The following is a 24366-nucleotide window of genomic DNA, read 5'->3' as shown; positions in this document are numbered from 1 at the left end:
TCGGTGGTGTACTGCACGTTGTGGTCGTAGCCGGTCATGTCGTAGGGCGTGGAGGCGAAGCAGTACAGCTCGTGCAGGAAGTGGTCCGTCCTGTCGCCGAAGTAGCGCAGCATCGTCTCCCTGAACTCCGGAGAGTTAATATGGTACTGCGGCAGGATCTCCAGGATCCTCGTTATCACGTACGATATGTGTCCCACATTCTCATTTAATAAATAGTGAAGTTCTCGGGTGAGCCATGGCACTAGCCGATGCACTTGTGAGTCATTATACCTAAGAAACAAATAAACCTAAATTTTCTTATACTAATTTGATTTACAAGAATATGATATGTTTTCCTATTGTATACTGATTCATCAATTCTATTTAGTTTTCAATAATTTCCAAGGAGAGAGGCAGTGTGAATAATATAGATATCATACTAATATTATAAATTTGAAAGTTTACTTGGATGGATGGATGTTTGTCAGAGTTTGTAGCCTAAACTGCTGAATGTCTTTCGATGAAATTTGGCATAGATGTAGAGGATAGTCTGGAAGAACACATAGATTGGTTTTGTTTTTATAATACCACGCAGACGCAGTCGCAGGCGAAAGCTAGTTACCTATAAAACAAGGGCGAACAGTCCCTGAAGCGTCCCGTGAAGTCGGGAAGCGGGCGTGCCCACAGGTTGTGCCGGTAGACGGTGCGGCGGAAGGCGGCGGGCGAGCGGCGGCGCGGCGCGCGCGCGGCGGGCGGCGGCGCGGGCAGCACGTCCGCCATCATGGGGTAGTGCAGCAGCAGCTGCTGGATGGCCAGCGACTCGCGCCGCGGCAGCGTCAGCGTCGTCCTTCACACATACATTATCTCTCTTTTGGTATCATTGGGAAATCTTCAAAAGACACCCTGCCTTCTGGCAGAAGGAGGGTTATGTGAGACATGAGTCACTAAAACATGCTGGAGTGCAACTGGAGAGAATCCTGCGATCTCCTAAGAAACCCACCTGTATACATCAACATCACCTACCCTTTGAAATTACTAAGCTATAGTCAATTGCGCCAAGTGTGGGTTGACACATATATGTCACAAATATCTTTGAATATCCGATATAAACACCTTGCATCACAAAGACTAATTGTTAATTTCGAAAAATCTGATTGTTACATGAATTCGAACCCAGGACCCACTGATTAGAAGTAGCTTAATCTCTGAGCCAACAACGCTAATTACGTCAAATATCACACAGAAACAACTAGTGGTTGACAAAATATTATGTCACATTTCTTCAACTCTGAAACATTTATTAAATTACAAAGGTATTACTCAGTCTCTCCTCATCCTTCTTAATGTAGGGTTGGCACAACAAATTTTCATTTCATAAATGAGTTTTTAACATACATAACTATCCTGTATTGTGACAGTTATATTGTATATTGCCATCCCTCTTACTTGCTGTAAATTTCCATATCGCGAGATTTATATATACAGACATATAAATGTCAGTCTATACTAACATTTTATTCAATATTCACATCTTACATTAACATTGTATACTTAAATGTTTGTTTATTATGTGTGCCTACCTGTATCTAAACCTGCGAGTTGTTGCCAGTGTGTTTATATCTATCCTTTCTGTGGCCTCCTCTGTTTGTCGCTGTTCAACCATGTATTCTTCATATTGATGATTGGATCTCACATTATGTATTATAGAACGAAAAGTCTGTTTGCACAAAGGACACTCTGGCTTTACCTGTAATGTTCAAATTTAAATTTAACAAATCTTGAAAAAAGATTTCATAATTGAGTTACACATGACTATGCATTATAGATAGTTTAAAAATTATATGCCCTGCACACTGAAATACATATATTTCAGTTATCCTTGGTTTATGTGATAATTACTGGTCTAAACAAAAATTGATAAGACAATAAAATAAAGCTAGGAAGATAAACTCAGATCAACAAACAATACTAGTCAGTTTAAACTGGTAGTTTTGTTTCAGACTTAAAAAAGAAGTTACTAATAGCCATTTAGATTTAGTTTCATCTTTGTACTAAGCTTATTTTACAATTTTAACTAGTTCTTACAAAGTCGTTAATTCTAAAAAAAAAAACAACTTACTTTGCTCCATGTTAATAAACATTTAAAACAGAACTGGTGTAAACAGGAATCAGTGAATGAGTTATTGCGACATGTTCCTAAGCAGATAGCACAGTTAGGGGGAGGGGAGCCCCGGCCACTCTCATGCCGAGGGCTGCTGTCATCACTCTTGACACTGCTCGGATTTGCCCCTGAACTGTCATCTTGTGTGGTAGGAGCTAATGTCTCCATTGTTGCGGATCTGAAATTATATATTTGTAGATGTTAGTAAAGCTTTCAACTTCAAAAAGATATGTACATTATTTTTCCCTCTAGTTTATCACAAAACAAATATGAAAAACAACATACTATTTAGTAAAAATTACATCTTAATTTCTTAAAAATTAATAATAACAGGTCAAATACTCTTTGGGTCTTGGAGTCAAATAGTTTTAGTGAACACTATGATAAGTTTAATTAAAATCGTATATCTGTAGCAATATGTTTATCTTTTAAAAACCAATAATTTGACATTCAGTGGCACACTATACTCCCATAATCACTTATTTATTAATTAATTAAATAACATATCGATACCTACAGAAGTATTTGTGTAACCTTTTAAGTTTTCAATTTTTATATGAAGACCATAAAGCTCGGGGTTCAAGGAATTTCAGTGGAAAACTTATAAACAATTCATCTTTTTTCATTTTAAATATTGTATTATGAATATTTCCGTTTGTTATTACTGATAACACGCACGAAGAATTATCAAAACGATATCATGTCGCAAAAATATGGCAAACAGATGAGAGACGTGATTTTAATACTCATATTTATCAATACACGTAATTACCTTAGCAAAGTGTTGTACTCAAAGGGTAACTCGCAAATTCATTTTATATTCATCAGCTGTCTTGGAAGAGATTTCTATACCTACAATATTTCATATCTAGAATCTTTTTGTCGTCAATGTGCGTTTTGATCTTGAATGGGTCTTGACAAACTTGTGGTGATAGTGATAGTAGAGAATCGTTATTGAGAAAAAGAAGACAGCGATCCAGCAATCACCAATCCAGCGATCCGTTCAGCGACAAGACAAGACAGATCCTCAACACGACCTCAACAGATCCTACAAAACTTACATACAACTATAGATAAAAAAACTGATTAATTTAATGGAGTGTATCATTTCATTATTATAAAGACATAATGACATTCTCTATTTTACATAAATCAGTAATTTTTTCGCAACAAACTAAGTGAAAGTTCAGGCATGACGTGTAGACCCCTGTTCCATGTGTGAAAAAAAAATAAAATTTAAATTTTTGTCATATTGAGTTGACATTGACACTTTTGATTTGTCTTCGTTTTCGATGACATTTCATTGAGGTTATTGTTGTAGTGCAAGAACAGGGAAATATTTATTTAAAAAATCGTTAATTTAGCATCTAAGTTACTCATAAAATTATGGGGGTTTTAAAGAAGGTAATTGTCTAATAAATGTGTTGCTTAAATGTTTTTATACAGATTGTTATATAACTATGTTTTGGTTTTGTTTGATTTTGTACCCAGTTTATTATTTTGCTATCATGCATGAAATTAAAAAATATACTGGCACTACACTAGCGCAACATGAAACGGTTCAAAAATAAAGAGCAATTTATAGCGAGAGAGTGATTGTGGAAATAGATAATTTACATGTTCAAAGTCATAAATATCTAATGACACATTACTATCTAGACCACAGGTATTATGGGATTAGCAGTTGCTCCCAACCCTCATCATACTCTTGGGGCACTTTATGGAAAAATTTTGCGAACCTTGAAAAAGATGCCAGAAAATGCAGCTTACAGAAAATATACTGAACAGATTGTCCGTGAGAGAGCAGCAGTGTTACAGCAGGTAAATGAATATCTTTCACAGGCTTACCTTTTGCGTCTCAATTTCTTTCTCACTGTGGCTACCAGTAAAAGACCAATCTTGATTCTCATACCATTAAGCTACATTATCACTGAGTAACATAGGCTCTTACTTTTTTTTTAATCCACCCAGAAAATGTCACAAGCAAAATCTTGTTATAAATAGATATAAGTTAAGAAGCAATTTGACTGTTCTCAATTTGATTTATTTATGATATTACAGACAAAGGATACATATGAATTGGAAAGTAAAATTAACTGTGGCCAAGCTGAGGAACTTATTGTACAAGCTGAAAATGAGCTAAACCTGGCAAGAAAAATGCTGAACTGGAAGCCATGGGAACCTCTTGTAGCTAAGCCTCCTAAAGGCCAATGGGACTGGCCTCCTGCTAAGGCTTAAAACAAATTTTTTTTAATAGTAAATTGTTTAGTTCTCATGTCTTAGTAATGAAAATAAATATTGAACTTGTGTCAACTAAAAAATTGTACTAGGTTTTTTTTTTATATTAATAGGCCTTTAATCTTAGTAACTGTCCAATATCTTGCAAAAAAGCTAGTAATTTGATGTATGAAAATAAAATACTTGAATAATTTACACATATTTTTTATTTCCGAGTAAATTCATTGGAAAATCATTTTGTAGATGATTTTATTATAAAATAAATGCATTTCAACTTATTGATATTAAAATATACAATTCCAAATGCTTTTAAAACATGTTCAACAAGAGTTTTTTCTTTTAGATATCATGTAATTATTGAGATTACTTGTAACAAGTCCAATTAAAGTTATCTACCAATTGCAATTTGATTTTGTAATTTCCACATTTAAATTCTTTGCAAAAGCTTTAAAGCAAAACATAGTGATCATTGTTACAAAAATATTTTTTAACTTTCCCATGACTGCCTTAACTTGCATCATTTAATGGACTATGAAACTCTTTTCTTTGGCTAGAACTTTTCTAAAATGTCAAAAATGCTATAAAATCTGTAATATATGAGTATCAAGCATTCAGGAACAGTTTTTATACAATATATTATGTATCAAATAATTATATAGAAACCAAGGAAATTTTGTACTAAATTTATAATTAAAGTGACAAAGAAAATCTGCTTACAACTATTACATAAAAACATTTGTGATATAATCAGCCTTATGTGAGTCATACTGATTTGTATATACTGATGTTAATTGCTTAATTTGACTGTTCTCTTGTACTACTGGTCAGATAAAAAAGCAAGCATTAGAACAAATTGAGCATTTTCTTATATATTTGGCACAAATACACTTATCTCTTTTAATTTTTTTTAGATGTACAAAGCCATTGTATGTAAATAATTGTGGAAAATATAATCAAGACTGATAATTATTAAGCTTATATATTCTGATAAACATATTAATTTAAATACAGATAGAGAAAATGCAGAGTGTTATAAAAATTTGCTTTTAAAATTTACCTTATGGATGTATGACACAGCTTATAAAACATTGCATGAAAGAACCCTTACATTACCGAACAATATAATCAACTAATAACAAAATACACAATGTGACTTAATTAACAATATCAAATATCTATCTAACTCATATTCATGACATGAGTTATGATTAAAATTATTTGTATTGTGCACAGAAGGTTTGCAGATGGTCTTGGGATGTTGCAAGTTAACTAACAGCAAGTGTTTTTTTTTTATAACATAAGGTGGCAAATGAGCAAGCGGCCACACGAATCCGCCAAAATGGCGAAGTGACCGCTGCTCATAGACATCCGCAATTGCAGATGCGTTGCCTACCCTTATCTGATGGAGGAGGAGACGCACATAAAGAGGATATTTCCCCTTCCTATGCATCTCCTCCACTGTCAAATCCACTTCTCTTACCCATTCTCTCCTTATGAGAAAAGGGTGGTAAGGAGTAAGGGACTTAAATTAGGCCTCCGGCACCACACTTAGCAGACGAAACACGGAATAACTTCCACTTCACACCTGTCTTCTGTGTGGTTGTGGTATTACACTGGGCTTGCTGGCCCATTCGTGCTAAGATGTTAAAGCAGGCACTACCACTGTAAAAGTAGCTGACACTGTTGATAGTGGAAGTCATCAAAAACCTTCTATGCTCAACTAATAGTATTAACACTGGTAACTATTCTTATAAATCCATTTATTGGCATATATATAATGTTTTTCTCTTCATCTTAGTTCTTTGTCCATTGGGGTTAAAAACAGTGTAAAATTTAATAATACCAGTGTTACAAATTGAGCATTAAAATTCATTATGATGCTTTAATAGATTTGGAACTAGAAATTAATATATTGAAGATGATAACCCCAAAGTATTAAGAATAATTGTAACAAAATGAATCAAGTTACTTAATAAATTAATAAACCTAAAGCTAAAATACTCTAAAAATAAATAACATTATAAAATCATTTGATTTTTTAAATACTTTCATTCAAAACAGTTGATCAAAAATGAAAAAATATACTTGTGTTACAAGAACTGTGTAACAGTTATGTGGATGTTACACCTTTTCTAGCAACAAGAAGGTTTAACACTGGATGCTTTTTAATATAGCTGACAGCCTTCTTGTGTGTTACCATGGTGAAGTCATATCCATTGCATTGCAGGATTTTGTCATGCATCCGCAATCCAGATTTAGCTGCTGGACTGCCTTCATGAACTTCAGTCACATAGATACCCTGAAATATTTAATTACAATATTATAGAGCAGTAGTCAGCAAAAATTGGCTTCAGAGTATGAGGCTCTGTGGCTACTTAAGTGTGGCTCTCACTTACTCAATCTTTCCAAGGTAATGCAAACACATTATTCACATTAAAAAGTATATATTAAATATGTCATAAAAGTTTACTAAACAAGCAATTTTTACTTTCAATTTAAGTTGTAATATTTATATTTGGTATAGAAGATACAGTTTAAACAAAACAATCACATATTTTGTATTGTGTACAATACAAAACCTTTACTGTGAAAAGTAAAATTTCTACAATAAATTACAGGTTTAACTATAATCCACAAATGTATAGTCATTTAGTGATGAAAATAAGGTAACAAAATATTTTGTTTTTTTTCATCACAAAGGTAACAGAGAATTTTCAGGTAATATGTATATTAAAATCTTCGTACTTACGTTATCAGTATATCCTTGTGGGCTTTTGCGATAATCTTGATCAATTCCACCGCCAATTTTGAAGCCACATTTCATAACTTCCCTGCCTTCTGCATCAACACCGGCTTCTTTTTGAAGCGTTATTGGTATCTGATAATATAATTGCATGTAATATTTAATATAAAGAAGGTTAAAACTATAAAAACATGTAAAAACAAAACATTTGGGAGTGGTCTTACAACTTACACTAAGACATTCCATAGCCGTTCCGGCTTGGTGCTGAAATGCCATTTTCGCCATTGTGAAGTTTTAAAAATTTACTGTACAACACAGGAAATTAATGCACTAATTAAAAATAGCACTAAAAGTTTTATTTTAGTACAAAATATATATAGAAACAATTCTCGAGATGCAGTAACAAGCGAAAAGTGATGCTGTCAAGCTGTCATAAATAAAGCGTCACTCATTCGGATCAGTTTAGTCATTCACTCCTGGCTTTATGGCAATAGTGTTGTGCAAGTACAATGGAAAATACCGATTTTTTATTTGAAAGTGTTTTGCATAATTTTATATGTTCCTAAAGAAATAAAACGGTTGCCGTGCGAACTGTAGTGTTTATTATATGTACCTAATACCTATGTGGTAATCTGGCAATTGATAGTCGAAGAACAATTGCTATCATTGCAAATTATTTATTTAACGATGACAAAATCGCCAAGCTAATGCAATTGCATTTCCACTTTCAAGCAACTCTATAGTTTTACCAGTGTCAATGTCATTATAAAATCAAAATAATTTTTCATTTGACGTTGACATTGTATTTATTTTTGGGTTAAGAATTTGTAATAAAGTTGTTTGTTTAATTTGCAAAAAAATCATTATATCTGTACGAAAATTGGCCGAGACTCTTGATCTCTGTCCAAGTAGATAAATTAAATGTAAAATAGTTGTCAATAAATATAATATGTTTTTTTATTATCATAGTTTTCTAATTAAAGATTTTGTTTTAGATGTCTAACGGTCAGCATCGACATCTGTTGCGAATAATCTTTCAAAATTTCGTAAATTCCTTGAAACCACGCCAAATACGAGGGAATCATATGGGCAAGTAGACTTCAATCAATAATAATTTATACTGCAAACAAAGACTACTCAAAACAACATCTTTGTTATGTCATTACAGGTAAAGATTATGCTGGAAACATTTATTATGAAATACCCGCAGACCCCAGCAGGGGTAAAAGAAAGCCTTCCCGTTGGTATGATCCACCAAAGGGAAATGATTTTCAAAATCCCATCCCAGCAGAATGGGAATCATGGTTAAGAATGAGAAGGTAATATCTTCTAGGTTCTTTTAAAAATAATCAAAACAGTCTTAACTTTTAAAAATAAGCAAAAAATATCATCATAATTAAATTTACACTAGCTTGCTATCAATTTATTACCCTTAATGGTTTCACGATAAGAAATGTATAAAAATAGAATAGTTAATTTTCATACAATATGTTTCATACTTTTTCAGACAAGATCCCCCAACAGAAGAAGAAATTGAATATAATTTGGCTATAGCCAAGCTGAAACAAGAGAATGCAGCTAAAATAGAAGCTAAAAGGTTATTGGATGGAGGTTCCTTGCCATCACCGCCAGAAAGGGGTGCACAAACATTTCCTACATATACAGAGTACTATGGGGGAGACCCTGACAATGAACATAGGAAAAAATGAATTTAAAAACATGTGTAGGTTAATATGTTTATATTAGAATCTTAGTTTAATATTTTAAAAGTAGTTATTTTGTTATAATGAATAAATACTGTACAAATTGTTATTATTTTGTGTTATTAACATTTTCCACTAGTTTTGTTAAAGTAAAAACTTGAAATAATACTTTTTCACATTAACAACTAATTTCCCATATCAATACCCTAAGTGCTGCCACCAAACAAACCTTATTACTATATAGTAAATATGAATATTCATATAGTACTCACAAATGTTAAAAATCTTAATTTTGTAATGGCAGTCCGAAGTGTCGCATTATTACTTTTTCAAATACTTTCCAACATTCATAAAGATTAGTACAAGTATATAAATACACTTGATAAGGTTTCTTTTGATAGTTAGAAAGGACAAAATATTGAATATTAAACCCAATTGAAAGTGTATGGTCTCTGCCTACCCCTCTAGGTTACAGGCGTGTGTTCTGATGTTGATTAAAGTTCTAGATACGAGGCACGGTAATTTCAACATTTCAAACACGCTATTGACGCTGCTGAAAAATAACATTTACAATAATGTATTTTAAAATGTTTATGCAGACAATGAATTAAGAATTGATAATTCTAAGATTCCTGGTATTAAAAGATCTAACGTCTGAACAAATGATTACAAAACGTTACATGTTTTGTAATCATTTTCACGGAATTCATGAAATACCAGACGGTTGTTAAATATTGTTTTAAGAGACAATCGTAAATGTATGTCTGGGACTCGAATTGTTAATTTTTTAACATTGCGTCATATAAATCTTTCTATTAGGCAGTTGGGGAAATTCCGGTCGATCTTGTTATTTGAGAGCCGCATAGAATGATGTTAATAAGGGTCTCGGAGATTGCGTGACGTAATTATAAATATAGGGAGTTGGTGCTTGCTTGGTGCGTGTTTTTTTCCGTCGCCAGTCATTTATATTGTCTCGTGCTAGACGGTCAACGCCATCGCTGGATAATTTTAGACGCGATCACGCACAAAACAGTTTGAAAATAGATATATTATCAAACAATTAAGTTAAAGGTTAGAGTGTTTATTTCTTCTTATAATATTTATTGAATATTGTCTACATTATTTATTACACAGTAACATAGAGAGGCTTACTGTGTAACTTTTTTTTTTAATTTGATAACCGTATACCGGTTAATATGCTATGTAAATAAACATTGACTTTGATAAACTACGCGTGCTTCTTGGACGTTGATTATGAAATATGTTTGTATGCTTGAGCCTTCGCGGAACGTACAATAAATAGTAAAGCACGGGTGTATAAATCTTAAATATAATATTTACTTGCATCTGCCTTATCAGCGAAGGTTGCTATATAAGATTCTGTACGATTTTATTTCATTGCATTTCATATATTTTTCTGAATACGGCGCAAGTAAGTTTTATTTTTGAATTACTGGGTATCGTAAACAGGTTCAAATTTCCGCCTTTTAGTCGCTCTCTAATTTATCAATTTTTTTTTAAATTAACGGTCACCTTGATATAATGTGTTTTGTTTTACGAACTGTTGAAGACAAATATGCTGCTAACTAAATATTTATTTTTGGGTCTAGCTAACAGATACTTTCCTTTCTTTAAGATTTTTTTTCTAACTAAGAGACTACTAACTTTCTCTTAAGAACATTAGATTTTTTTTCTATAGAACTATTTAATTTTGTTAATCTTTTTAGTAAATTAAGAAGCAGCAGACTTGTTTTTTTTTTTGCAGTTTTAAATGTTATGTTTTTGTGTTTAGGTCATGGCTCATCAAAAGCTTTCGTCGGAGGATATCTTCGCCTTGGAAGACAAGTATGGTTGTCGTAATTACGCGCCTCTACAAGTTGCCTTGACTCGTGGCGAAGGTGAGTTCAAAAAATACTCGTATTTAAATTACAGATCTGGGCTGATTTCTCCAGCTGATGTTCTATGTTAGCAGCTACTCTTAATATGGACTTTTTATCTATATTTCAATTTTCGATTCTCTAGGGGGCAGGGGCTTAATCCGGCACTGCCCCCTGGTGAGGCTCACGGCCAATTAATTACGTTTAGTTCGACAGTAGGTAAACGAAATTTTTGTTAATCATTGCCATCAGTCGAGTTATCGTAGCGGTTCAATTTAAAGGCATTAATTGTTCTTATCAATGTGTATCTTTCGTCTGTCTCGAATTACATATTTCATCATGCGTTAATGTTTTTGATTCCATTTTAACGGAATTTTATAATAATCTCCTTGTGGGTGTTTATACTTATCTTGATTGTATGTAAAAATAAAACAATGTTCAATTATTTATATCTTTAATGCACTGACATTCAACCTTTGTCAGTGATTATATTTATATTGTTTAGCTGATTTTATTACGCTATAATGCAGTTCACTTTGATAAGAGTTTATTGAGAGATATTGCTACAAGAATCCGATTTAATTTAAAAAGGAAAAAAGCTGTTTTAAAGACTAAAAGTAAATTTTACCTTCAATTATTAATTAGTTAGGATGATATGGGCAAGGGCGTTTGCAGACGCGGATCAAAGGGAAGAGTAAGTGGTGACAAGGTGGTAGAGGGGCCTAGTAGTAAAGATTATTTTGTTATTCTAAATAGATTGTTAACCAACATGCTGCCCTACCCTTGGTGCCTGGCATGGGTATAGGTATACTTATAATTCCTCTTCTATTAACATATAACTCCATTTGCCGTTTACTGGACACTGACCTAAAAAGTTCAATTATCGCTCGGAAAAGAATTTCAAGCCCGCGTCATTAGAGTCAGATAATCTGACCTCTGAGATATAGGGTTGAATTATTTTATCGTCAGTGTTGTTACATCATTTATGATAACTCTATTTATAAATAGAATTCTTATATTAAGAAAAAAGATAAAATTATTATTTGCAATAACAATCCTACAAACATCGTTCTATCACTAAACTATGCGAATAAAAATATAAAATCACATTGAACTGTTTTGCATAGAATTAAATTCAAGTTTGTAATTTATTTACTACGAGTATATACTAGCTTTCGCCTGCGTGGAATTAAAAGTAAAGTAAGTAGCCTATGTGTTCTTCCAGACTATCCACTACATCTATGCCTCATCGAGATCCGTTCGGCCGTTAAGGCTACAAACTTAAAGAAACATCCATCTATCCATATAACCTCATATTAAAAATGTCAATATTACTATTCCGTGTGTCCAGGTGTATTTGTATGGGACGTGGAAGGTAGGCGGTACTATGATTTCCTGAGTGCTTACTCCGCAGTCAACCAGGGCCACTGTCATCCCAGGATTATCAAAGCCTTGAATGAACAAGCCAGTAAACTTACCCTTGTTTCCAGGTTAGTAAAATACAGTTTTTGATTAAAACCGGAAAATTAGTTTCAACTATTATAAGAACCATAATATTACTACCATATCGTAGTACCTTAATGTAGAGATCATATACTTCTCTTCTTCTTGGAAGACGGACCACTTAACTCTAAATGCGCCACTAGGCCGATAGAAGTATTTTTAAAATGATCATAATTTCTTTATATAAAGTTTGAAGGTCATGCTTATTTTGAATGTAATCGTGTTCAGTGGGTGTGTCTCTATATCCGTCGTTAAGTTGTTCACGTTTTTGATAAACAAGAACATGTAAATTGAATTACGATATGGGTAAATATAGCGCTAAAACCGCAAAATAAGATGTAAGTCATGTGTGATCGTGATATTGTATTTAAACTATTATGTCTATGTTTGTTTTGGCTGTAAAATATAAAGCCAATATGCTCGGTAATACAGGCGTAAAACATTAGATGTAGATTTCATCTACTCCTTTGCCATTATAGTCATTTTCTCTATTTGAGATATCGATATATATATTATGATGGGGACATAAACCAGAAAGTGTTAAGATTGAATGTGGATGGCTACAAAGGAAGAGGAAGACCGAAGAAAGTATGGATGGATTTTGTGAAAGAGGATATGCTTAAGAAAGCAGTGGATTCAGATATGACGACTGATAGAGATGTATGGAAGAGCAGCACATACTGTGCCGACCCTCCGTAAGGGATAAGGGCAAGTGGATGATGATGATGATGAGATATCGCACATTTAGAGATTCAAAGAGATGATACAGCAATTTTTACAAAGGCGACCATTCGCTTACTGTTTGCCAGAATAGTTTAATATCATTTAAGCAATTTTATAATTTAGGTTTCAAATTCAAATCTAAAAACTCTGAACTTTGAATTAGAAGGATTCTCCTTTAGCGGAGATTTGAAGACTCTAAGAGTTGTCGGAAATATTCTGTTTTAAAACTTCCAGAGCATTCTACTCAGACCAGCTGGGTAAGTATGAGAAGTTCATGACGGATCTGCTTGGGTACGATCGGTTGCTGCCTATGAACACGGGCGTGGAGGGCGGCGAGAGCGCTTGCAAGATCGCACGCAAGTGGGGATATGAGGTTAAGAAGATACCGGAAAACCAAGCTAAGGTAATTTGAATTTTGATATTCATGAGAATTAAAGATTTTTTTGTAAAGGATGGCAGGGAGAGATGCTTTGAATAGCATAGTAGAAATTGTAAAATAAACCAATTTCATTTACATTTTAATCAAATTAGTATCTTTATTAGGTTTTTACTTTTTTTTTCAGATAATATTCGCGGAAGGCAATTTCTGGGGCCGCACGCTGGCGGCAGTTTCTTCGTCCTCAGACCCGACCTGCTCCGACGGTTTCGGTCCATACATGCCGTGCTTTGAACTCATACCTTATAATGATATCTCTGCCTTAGAGGTGCGTATACTACAAGATTTCAGGACCCTATTCGTATTATTAAACTAAATTTTTAATTGGAATATACGGGTTTAAAAATATTATTTTGTAGTAGTATTTGAGTAACTTAGTATTTTTTTTTGTCAAAATCTGAACTGTAGTGACTTCATGACAAAATAACGTTTTTAAATTTTCACTGATTCGCTTAAAAACTGTGATTATGATTTTCAGAAAGCGCTACAAGACCCTAACGTGGCCGCGTTCATGGTGGAACCGATCCAGGGCGAGGCGGGCGTCGTCATCCCGGACGATGGATACCTGCAGAAAGTGCGGGCGCTTTGCACCAAGTACAACGTACTGTGGATCGCTGACGAGGTGCAAACGGGATTAGGTAAAAAGTACTTCTATGTTTTTTTTTGTAATATTACCATCGAAAGTTTTCATGCCAGCAACTTGTTCGGGTAACTAGCCTATTTAACTTAAACACTCAGAGCTACTGATCTCGCCAGAATGGCGCGCTATTCCAGTACGTCTGAATGACATTGACAGCTGTCAGATAGGGACGTGACGTATATGCCAATAATCTAGTGTTGCGCTAATCGTCTAGCGCAGTACTGATTTGCTTGTTAACTGTATGTAAGTAAATTCCGTTGTGATGGTCTGTAACTTAAACAACTATGCAGATCTTGATGAGTGAGGTCTCATTCAATTTGCATTCTTCTGAGTATCATATAGACATTTTTAAATTATATTAAGTTATATTGTTTAAATTTCCCAGGTCGTACTGGCAAGTTATTAGCTGTGGAACATGAGGGCGTGAAGCCAGACATCCTGATTCTGGGCAAGGCGCTGAGCGGTGGCGTGCTGCCAGTCTCCGCCGTTCTCGCCAACAACAACGTCATGGATGTTAGTTACTATTTCATTTAATAATTCCATGCGACTGCGATTGTTTCATATACACTTAAATTTTTAAAGCAAACAATTGCTTTAAAAATTTAATAAAATTGAAGTATTTTCCTTTGCAGTAAAAACTAATGGATCTTAATTGACTATTTTTAGGTAATCAAACCTGGAACGCACGGGTCCACTTACGGTGGTAATCCCCTCGCGTGCGCTGTTGCTACGGAAGCTATTAAGGTGAGTATTTCACAATCAGAATTCTATACGAATTCTCTTCAACTTTCAACTGTTGATGGGTTTGCAGGTTTTATTAGAAGAGAAATTGATAGAGAACGCGGCGCGGCTGGAGGCGGTGTTCCGCGCCGAGCTGGAGAAGATCCCCAAGTCGAAGGTGAACGTGGTGCGCGGCCGCGGGCTCATGTTCGCTATCGTCATCGATGACAGTAAGTGCTATCAAACATTTTTTCTTATATTTTGTTAAAGGTTCTAGTTCTACTAACACCTTGGGCGATTTTAAACTGCAACCTCTTCTGTTTGACAGTGAAAGGGGAAGTTAAGTATGTAATACGAGGACTTTCGCACTTCTGTGGTACCGCTTCTCGTCAGGCGTCCCGGGCCGTCGCCGAACTCTAAGGCTCGATTTCAAAGCATATGCTTTAGACATTATATTTGCAATTTATACAATAGGCTCTAAATATATGGTGTGTTATCTCAATTATCCTCATAGAGAATGAAAGGGATGTCAAAAACTGAAATATTGTGTCAGGTATCCCAGCGTACGAGGTGTGCAAGCGGCTGCGCGACGCGGGCCTGATCACGAAGCCGACGCACGGACAGACCATCCGCCTCGCGCCGCCGCTGCTCATCACAGAGCAACAGATCCGAGAGGGCGCCAGCATCATACAGAAAGTACTCGAGGATTTCAAGAAATAAATACACTCCCAATAATTAATGGTAATCCCTCAGCCCGCGACCCCAAGCTTCCGGAATTAGTTGCGGTAGACAGGTCATTTAGTCTTTGACCATTTTATAATCTACAAAAAAACCTTGGAAAAGAATGTGTTGCCAGTAATGATTAATAATTTATACTCGCATAGTTTAGCGAGTTCTTATCAATTAAAAACTGCATTTTTATTATGGTACTAAGACGGTAAATAATGGAATCTGCATTGCAATTTTGTACACTGGCAATGATTTTTACCTTTGTTCCTAAGTCAGTTGTACTGTTAGGGTCCTTGTATAATCGTTTTAATTTCGGAACTGGAAATTCTGGGTTGAACTTATAAGCACTGTATTGGCTAGTCTGTATAAAACACTTAATTTGCTGTTACTTTGCTTAATTTATGGAAAATATATAATTTACTCTTGATGTTTAATTTTTATTGCATTTATTTTGAGTGAAAATAAAATAAAAAGCTTTAAATATGTAGTTTTGTATTATTATGAGATAATTCATCTTCAATCGAACTTTTTTTAGACTGCACCATCGAGTTTAGTCTAGATTAAGTGTATTATATGAAGTCCTTTTTTTTTTTTTTTTTGGTAACGGGGTGGAAATCTTCGAAAGATACCCTGTCTTTTGTAAAAAACAGGGTTATGTGAGATTTCTACTCACTAAAAACCCCCTCGATGGCCGCCCTCAGGTGCGAATTGAGGGTCCCGGGATCTCCAGTGGAACGCACCGGTACGGTTATATGAAGTCCTATTAAACACACTTATCTTAAAATAATCAAACAACTATTTTGTAAGTGTTTATTAAACAGAAAATGTGAATACAATAAATACTGCGTGTAAATATCGAATAACATACTTAACTATGTCACAACACTATATAAATCACAGTTAGTTGAGGTAAATACTTGTATGTACATTATAAAAACTCGTTAGCTTTGTTGCGTGTCGTTGATAGAAGCCTCTAAGCTACTGCGTGAATTAATACTAGTACTGGCAATGTGTTCTTGTGAATTTCAAATATCGTGACCCTTATTAGATATATCGCTATCTCTTTTCCCCATGAGGAGTAAGAGGGATGGCAATATTTAATACAGGTGTTACAATGGAGATTCACCGTTAGTTATAGACCTACATCTAGTACTCCTAATTGTGCCCGCATCGTGTCCGTTAACTTTGAAAATAATATGCTCTCGTCCAACGACATTTTAGGACTTTCCAGTAAACCTGAAATTATAAATCTCTTTATATATCAAGTATTTATTTCATCATTACATTTATAACAGTATCTTATTAAAAACTCGCTGATGCTCGCGACTTCCTCCGTTTTTTTTTTAATATAGCCTACGATGCTCACTGATACGTAGCTTTTTATTGGTGAAAGAATTTTCGATTTAGATTTTTCGATTGAAATCGGCCGAGTGTTTTTAAGTTATTTCAATACATATAACAATACAAACCATTCCTCTTTATAATATTGGTATAGATATTAAAGATAAAGATATTTTTACATTTTATCAAATCTAGATAAAAATTGGTAATTCCGAATTCAACTGGATTTCGAGAAAGGGCATTGACTCCAAAAAAGCCAACTAAATATTACACCATACTTTTAGACTGGAATAGGAAATTCTGCTTATTAAAAAATTCAGTTAAGAAAATGATTAAGGCAATACCGAAGGGCGTCGCTAGCGGTGATCTAGACTAGGTATAAGAAGTCAACTCACCTTTAGCCAAGCAATCCCAGCACTCCTGTATCTGGTAGGCGAGGCCGGCGCTATTGTGGAAGTGATAACTGTACTTTCCCTTGGGTAGCGTCCATTCCGTGTTGTTGGCAGCCGATATCTGTAGCGTGGTCGGACACCAGAAGTAATCAAGCTGGAATAGAAGATAATCTATAACAATAATGATTTACGGTCGTTTGACAGTTTTTTGTTTTTATTTAGGTTTCAATATACCAAAATCTAAAATGTTGGCAGGTTACATTTCACTAATATAAATGCGAATGGATGGATGGATGTTTATTAAGTTTGTAGCGTAAACTGCTGAACGAATCTCGATGAAATTTGGCACAGATGTAGAAGAACCTGGAAGAACACACAGGCCACTTACTAAGTTTTTTTTTAATTCCGCGCGGATGGAGTCGCGGACGAAAGCTAGTTATTTATAGTTGAGTAGTGTTACTATCATTTGAACAAAAACATTACAATACGCATTTGTACAGTTTGAAATAGATACTTCATTTTATGAAGGTTAATTGATATTTACGAGTTGTAACGTATATAATTCATGTAATAAAAATTACTCCCGAGTGTTTCTGTATTCAAATATTAATTTTTCACTGCAAAACTGTCTATCCTAAATAGAAAATTAAAATGTATTTGTTATCAGGAAGTGTATTGTGTTATTTTAATGTTAAAACTAATATGCACCAAGTTGCTGTTAGTAGTTACGCAAAAACACCAAGAGAAGACTAAACCAAGAAAATATGATGTTTCTATTGAAATAGTCTACAGTTACATGCTTATATATTTTGCGTAGCGTAGAAGAGAAGCACACAATATATAGACCCTTTTCGATACCAACAATTTGTTTTGAGTTTCCATTTTAAAAAGTTACCAAAACGGGTCTAACATATCGAAGTATCAGGAGAGCAGTTGGTCTGACAAGCAAGAGTATAGGGTACTAACCGCAATAGTACCCTTAGTCCCCGTGATCTCGGCTCTATTAGTCATGTTGGCGCGGGTATGCGCCGATATCGTCGCCGTCCTGCCTCCCTTGTACTTAAGGGCGCAGGAGAGCGACTCGTCGACGCCGGCCTTGCTCAAGTGGCCCGTGCACATAATGTCGGTGGGCGGCTCTTTGTACACAAACTGCACCAGTTGCAACATGTATAAACCTAAATCCATCACCGCGCCGCCGCCCAAGTCTTTCATTCTGGAATATTCCGCTTTTTAAAGAAAAACGCCAATACGTGAATAATCATGCGCAGTAGTCTTGTGCTTAATCGGACATCTGCAAGTGCGCACCGTACTAGTACAATTGGAAAAACGTACTAGTACACACTTTTAGTGCCTTTAGTACTTCAGATTTGTGAGAACATAATAACACGAATAGAATATAACGAGGGCTATATATCACATCAAATTTTAAGCAGGGTCAAACATTGATATCGTGTAGTGTACTAAAAGTGCCAAATATCCGATTAACAGAACGTTACTTTTACTACAGTGCCGAGTACTTTTTAGTACATCGTACGTGTAATACCCAAGACTAAAGCGCAGTGATGTTATTAAAAGAGCTGTGTCTGTGTAATGCGATTGCGAAAGTAAAAATAGATTATATTTACTCAGAAGATCATACGAGTTCTGTTTTACATTTCAATTATAGTGTTGTACTAACTCACTAGGATATATAAGTTCGTAACAGAAAATATTACTCTTTGTGAACAGGAAAACGCTTACTTTAAAATTTACAGCTCTAATAATAATTTAACATGTTATGAATAGAAGCGTATGAAAATATCTTACAAATTTCTCTCAATGTCGTTAATCTCGACCCCGAATTGTACGTTTACATGATAGACATCCCCAAGCCCGCCGCTGGCAATGTGTTTATCCAAAGCATCGTAAGCAGGAAAGAACCTCGACCACATCCCTTCGAGAAGAAATAATTTCTTTTCCCTTGCCAGGTCCACCAATGACTTTGTCTGTTTGTACGTCATGCCCATTGGCTTTTCGCAGAGCACATGTTTACCATTCTCTAACATTAACTTAGCTACGTCATAATGCTGTAAATTCATCAAGCTGACGAAAACGATGTCTGTAAATAAAGTTTAGTGTTTGTAATATTTATTTCTTGTGATTGTTACACTTTGTTACATTTTTACTGATGTGTTTGAATGTGCACTACAATTTATTAAAAAAACAATGAAAATGTTAAACTGGGACACATGTTTAAAAGTGATTTAATAATTATTATAAACTGGAATTGTAAGAAAGTCCGTAAAGGTCATCAAAGATAAAGAGCACTGCAATCAATTTCACTTGATATATGAGCATATTTATTATCATGACCTTCTCTCTTCAATTATTTATAGCTCTGTAACATAATCATGTATTTAAAGGGCAAAAATTTCATTCAGCTTGTGTGAAATGTATGAAACTTTCATTAAGGATTTCATAATATAATTGAGTATTCATACTCATAGCCCAGAAGTGTAGCCCAAAGAGATTCAAGAAACATATAGAGGAAGCATAGTTGACATTTTACTTGTAACATTTTTCACATAATCTCATTAACTGGTGTTCAATAGTCAAAATCACAAACAAAAATAATTTAAACACTGAGAAGTGTTTCAGCATGTCAAATTTGATATTGAGATGTTACCATACAAAGAAGTTACCAGTGAAAAATTTTTCCCTATGTCTAGTTTACATATTTCTTAAATGTCTTTAGTGTAGGCAGACAGTTCAGTGTAGTTAGGCGAAAATATGATTCTTTTTGGATTTGTTGCTGTAATATATCTTTTAATTTTTGTACATATCCTTATAACAACTACTTAATATCTAATCTTTTTTTATATAATGATTGTTTATTAGCCAGATGTTTAATGGATATTGCTAGGTCAGCCTTGGACTATGTGCAGCAAAACATAGCTCAAACTCCCATACAATAAAGTTATATTAGATTTTAAGAAAACAATAAAAATTTTAAAATAGCATTGATAAAAGTAAGCAACAGCAGTATATAGATTTTAATGAAGCAATAAAGACAACATCTGCAAAGCTAATAAAGCGGTCTGTTTACAAATGGAACAATTGTTGGAGTTATTAACGATAATTACCAATAGAACTGTCATATGCTAGTGTTTCATAGCCTTCGTATGCTGTGTTGATATTATGTAGCATTGCAAGTCTGTGTGCTCGGCTCAGATCTTTGCCAGCGATAGCAACAACCTTGTGTTGATCGCATGACAGATTTGACATGGCTGTTAAAAAGTCATGGCTGATCATGCCAACACCGGCGATGCCCCAATTTAATTTTAAAGTCATCTGAAATAAATAATATATAATACAAACATATGTAATTTTAACAATATCAGAAAAGAAAACTTTCTTTTAACTAGAAACCTTTGTTGATTTACTAACATTTATTTTAATCTCATCTAGATTAAAAAGCTAGGTTATGGTTCAAAATAGTAAAATGCTAGGATTTGAACCTACAATCATTAGATGACAGCCCAAACAAATAATACTTAGGCTATTGGCTTAAATATGCGACATTATTTTGTTTATCATCACTCCTTTTATGGATATTTCTAGAGATGCAAATCTTCACAGTTACTCTTTGCTGGCTTATCCTGGCTCACATTCTTCAATTTTATTTACATTATATTTGTAATAGGTATTATTAAATATACATTACTAGTCTTTTGTAATAATTGTATATACATTTTAATAAATGTTCAGGCCAAATGTGTCTACTACATTTATTATTTTTCTTTTATCTTATCTTGATAAATATTAGATTATTGCACTGCATGGAAAAAGATAGGTAATCTGTTCAAAATGTATGTTTTTATCTTAAGCTATTGCAAACAGAAAAATACTTTAACCTTGATTTTTTTTATCATAGTATTAAATGCTTTGTGGTTAAATAGTAAACAACAAAAAAGTACAATCTATTTCATTAGTTAATTAAATAAAATGTTGCTCAATTAGATAATAAATAGACAAGTATAGACTTTATTAAAAAAATTTGCACTATTCCTATGAACTGTTTAATAATATTTTTAAGTTATGAAAACATCTATTTTGATAAAATTATAAAAGTGTTGATACTTACATTTGATTACTATATGCCTTTTTGGTCCCAACTTATCACAACACTTGACTGCTACAAAAAGGTGGCTTTGTTTTGTTTTAGTATTTTTTATAAACAAAATATAAGTTTTTCCCTATTGGAATTTACAATACGGCTAATAGTTTTGAATCGACTACAGAGTCAAACTGGACCAAATCAAGAAAATGTCCTCTTGCTGGTATAAAATTGGAAGCTACATTGAAAAGTGCTATTAAATAAAATCATCACGGCCACAAACCGTGTTACAAGTTATACAAAAGATGATTGATCAATGATCATGACCATCACGCTCGATCACGGGACGAAATTCAATGACAAGTGACATTTTTAAAATAACATGATATGTGACAATGACAATCATAATCTATCAATTCCAAAGAGCAAACCGTATAACTTAGATTTGGTTTTCCGAAGAATTTCATTAATAAACCTGTGAAGAAAAATTAAGATATGGTGTATGTGTTATAAAAGTTAGCTAACTAATTTAAACAATTTTTAACAGCATGTCTTTCTTTCTAATTCAACAGTTTGATTTTTAAAACTTTTAATTAACATACGCGCTCTTTGTTGTATTTGTAATGACATTGACAATTGACAAAGGCAGTGACATTTTGTTTTTGTTATTATTGCGAAAAACGACGACAAACATATTGCTAAATTATTTCAATGTGAATTAATTTACTTATGTTATTTTGCATTTTATTTGAATAACAATGTCTTTAGTTTTCCGTCGGTCTTATATTAAGTTCAGAAAAAATGTACAGATTTGCGGTAACTCCAATTGTTCTAATAGTGGTTTAATCATCGGTAATCGCAGTTTTAGCGACGACAAGATGAACAATCATGATTTTACTAACACCACTATTCTAATAGAAAATGGTTACAATGTCCAAGAACTGCCAATAGTTATAAGAAAACTTAAAGATATCGGTGATTTCCAAAATATCCCTAAATTAGAGCCAAAACAACCTACGTCCGATTCTCTTAACTACCATTTAATTCAGGCTGAGTTTAAGCAATGTGCTGATTTACGTGATGTGTTTTCCTTAATAACAAAGTGCACAAAAATCACTCCAAACATAGCATTAGCTGCAATAGAACGAATTTATGATCTCGAAAAGACTACTACTCCGATGGCAGAGGATCTCAAGATAGACCACATCAGCGATGCAAAAGGTGCAATCCTGGAAAAATTATTGAGAATCGTAATTCAAACTGAAGACACAAATACTATACTTAACATTTTGAAAACTGATTCTTTATTATTACACCCCTATAAACATAAATTTTGTGATGAAGTACTTGACAGAGTTATTGACAACAAACTAACACTGGACCAAATATGCAATTTCACAAGATATTTAATAAATAACAATGTAGATCCTAAATATTCAGAAACAATAGATAAAATGTGGGTTGGATTTGTAGAAAAGGAGGACCAAATAGATGAAAACAATATTGAATTGTTATTTAAAATATTACCGGGGTTGAAATCAAGTAAAAGAACATTAATTGCATTGCTGGAACAGAAACTGTCCGAGTTTTGGTTTAAAATAAAGGTATCTTCTATGCAAGATATTTTGGATATATTTCTTCAAGTTAAATTTTTCTCAGTGCAGTCTTTTGCAATAGTCGGAAGTTGGGTCAGCAGAAACATTCATGTTTTGGATGAAGATACTTTATTGGATATCATTACAAAACTTACTCAACTAAACTATACTGATGATCAAGTTGAAAAAGCTGTTGAAAAATACATGAAACATAAAGAGAGCAAAATTAACTCTCATGTACTAATTGTTGCTATTTTAAACTATTGCATGCAATTCAAAATTCGTAATGAAGAAATATTAAATGTATGTGGGAAGTACTTAATAAATAATATAAATAACATACCTGCAAGCTTTCTGAAATGCTTTATCTGTCCATATGGTTATTTGAGCTTTCAACCTGACTGTAAAGATTTTTGGACTACTATTGAAAAAAACCTACTTGAGAAATTTGACAAAATGAATGTTGATGATTTATCAAATATTGCTCTCACTTTCATTTATATTGGTAAATATCCATTCCAATTAGTCAACAGAATGTTTAGTTCTGAATATTTGACAAAAATAAATAACCAAGATATATTGAACAGACTTCATTTAATAGACACTGCTTTGTCTTTGGAGGCTAAAGACTATCCTGGACCTCTACTACCAAAAGATCATTGGCTTAAACCTGTTGAACAAGATAATAGAGTTCAGAGAATTCTAGAAAAAATAAATGACACCATTTTGTCTATTGTTGATGAATCAATGAAAATATCTACTGGTGTTTTGCTACCTAATTTTTGTTCTGATCGGACATATTTAATAGATGTTCTGATACATTTAAATGATTTTGGAAATATTGCCAACTGGAAATCGAAATGCATAAAGAACAAACTCACAGCAGTTTTAATATTCCTACCAGATCATTATTGTTCTGATTGCAAAACTCTTATTGGACCTCAAATGATGAGAGTCAAACATCTACAGATATTGGGAATGAAAGTTGTAGGTTTGAAGTATTCTCAGCTTAGTCAATTTTACACTTTACATGATAAGCCAGGTTTGAAAAAGTATATTGAAAATGAATTGAAAAAGCAATACCTTGTTTAATACAATAAGGGTACTTAAAAATGATATATGACAATAAGGTTACTTGTATTAGTTAATAAGAAAAAAATTACTTTGTGATTAGATTTACATTTATGAATTGTGATATAGATTTATTGGAATTTTATAGTATAAAAAATATTTTTCTAGTCTACTTTGAGAAATATTACTTGGGGAAATATATGCTGTTTAAAATGTGTTTTTTTATTATTTTAGCTGTTCCCGTGCGGTTTCATCCGCATGCAACTGTAAAAACTTTATTTTATTGTTTACATTTATCAAATTCTCAATTGCAAATATCAAAATATCATTTACTATGGCAATCTTGTTTCTTGATGTTGGCAACAACTTATGATCTCTTTCCCAAATTAGGGTTCTTATCCAAAATATTTACCGCCTAA

General features: G+C 33.5%; 6 protein-coding genes across 6 annotated transcripts in view; 3 read left to right on the top strand and 3 right to left on the bottom strand.

Moving 5' to 3' along the window:
* The window catches only part of LOC106112016 (E3 ubiquitin-protein ligase Topors-like), a 4606-nt gene extending 1432 nt beyond the window's left edge, over positions 1-3174 (bottom strand). The window contains exons 1-5 of the mRNA XM_013294245.1: positions 2913-3174; positions 2099-2318; positions 1560-1726; positions 602-826; positions 2-270 (exon numbers count right to left, since the gene is read on the bottom strand). Of these exons, the coding sequence (XP_013149699.1) occupies positions 2-270; positions 602-826; positions 1560-1726; positions 2099-2308 (871 nt within the window). The 5' untranslated portion in view covers positions 2309-2318; positions 2913-3174. The remainder of the gene's footprint in view (position 1; positions 271-601; positions 827-1559; positions 1727-2098; positions 2319-2912) is intronic.
* Positions 3175-3413: 239 nt separating this feature from the next.
* Positions 3414-4573, top strand: LOC106112025 (NADH dehydrogenase [ubiquinone] 1 alpha subcomplex subunit 5). The gene is made up of 3 exons (XM_013294255.1): positions 3414-3544; positions 3800-3961; positions 4202-4573. Exons 1-3 carry the CDS (start codon positions 3527-3529, stop codon positions 4376-4378), a joined length of 357 nt encoding a protein of 118 aa, XP_013149709.1. The 5' UTR covers positions 3414-3526; the 3' UTR covers positions 4379-4573.
* A 1815-nt stretch (positions 4574-6388) lies between these two features.
* LOC106099335 (uncharacterized protein C45G9.7) lies at positions 6389-7546 on the bottom strand. The gene is made up of 3 exons (XM_013277856.1): positions 7353-7546; positions 7128-7256; positions 6389-6677 (listed from the first exon to the last, which is right to left on the bottom strand). Exons 1-3 carry the CDS (start codon positions 7404-7406, stop codon positions 6489-6491), a joined length of 372 nt encoding a protein of 123 aa, XP_013133310.1. The 5' UTR covers positions 7407-7546; the 3' UTR covers positions 6389-6488.
* A 1189-nt stretch (positions 7547-8735) lies between these two features.
* On the top strand, positions 8736-15879 carry LOC106099334 (ornithine aminotransferase, mitochondrial). Its single transcript, XM_013277855.1, has 10 exons — positions 8736-8844; positions 10617-10722; positions 12053-12191; positions 13162-13330; positions 13491-13631; positions 13842-14001; positions 14389-14516; positions 14670-14747; positions 14815-14953; positions 15277-15879. Exons 1-10 carry the CDS (start codon positions 8827-8829, stop codon positions 15441-15443), a joined length of 1245 nt encoding a protein of 414 aa, XP_013133309.1. The 5' UTR covers positions 8736-8826; the 3' UTR covers positions 15444-15879.
* A 642-nt stretch (positions 15880-16521) lies between these two features.
* LOC106099353 (trans-1,2-dihydrobenzene-1,2-diol dehydrogenase-like) lies at positions 16522-21633 on the bottom strand. Its single transcript, XM_013277877.1, has 6 exons — positions 21309-21633; positions 20308-20515; positions 18992-19283; positions 18152-18398; positions 17189-17339; positions 16522-16688 (listed from the first exon to the last, which is right to left on the bottom strand). Exons 2-6 carry the CDS (start codon positions 20513-20515, stop codon positions 16585-16587), a joined length of 1002 nt encoding a protein of 333 aa, XP_013133331.1. The 5' UTR covers positions 21309-21633; the 3' UTR covers positions 16522-16584.
* A 327-nt stretch (positions 21634-21960) lies between these two features.
* On the top strand, positions 21961-24035 carry LOC106112022 (FAST kinase domain-containing protein 3-like). Its single transcript, XM_013294252.1, has one exon. It carries the CDS (start codon positions 22040-22042, stop codon positions 23966-23968), a length of 1929 nt encoding a protein of 642 aa, XP_013149706.1. The 5' UTR covers positions 21961-22039; the 3' UTR covers positions 23969-24035.
* The last annotated feature ends 331 nt before the right edge of the window (positions 24036-24366 follow it).

The sequence above is a fragment of the Papilio polytes genome, unplaced genomic scaffold (genome assembly GCF_000836215.1).
Source record: "Papilio polytes unplaced genomic scaffold, Ppol_1.0 DF824135.1, whole genome shotgun sequence".
NCBI lineage: Eukaryota > Metazoa > Arthropoda > Insecta > Lepidoptera > Papilionidae > Papilio > Papilio polytes.
The sequence above is the reverse complement of the archived record's forward strand: the minus strand, read 5'-3'. Positions and strand labels throughout refer to the sequence as shown.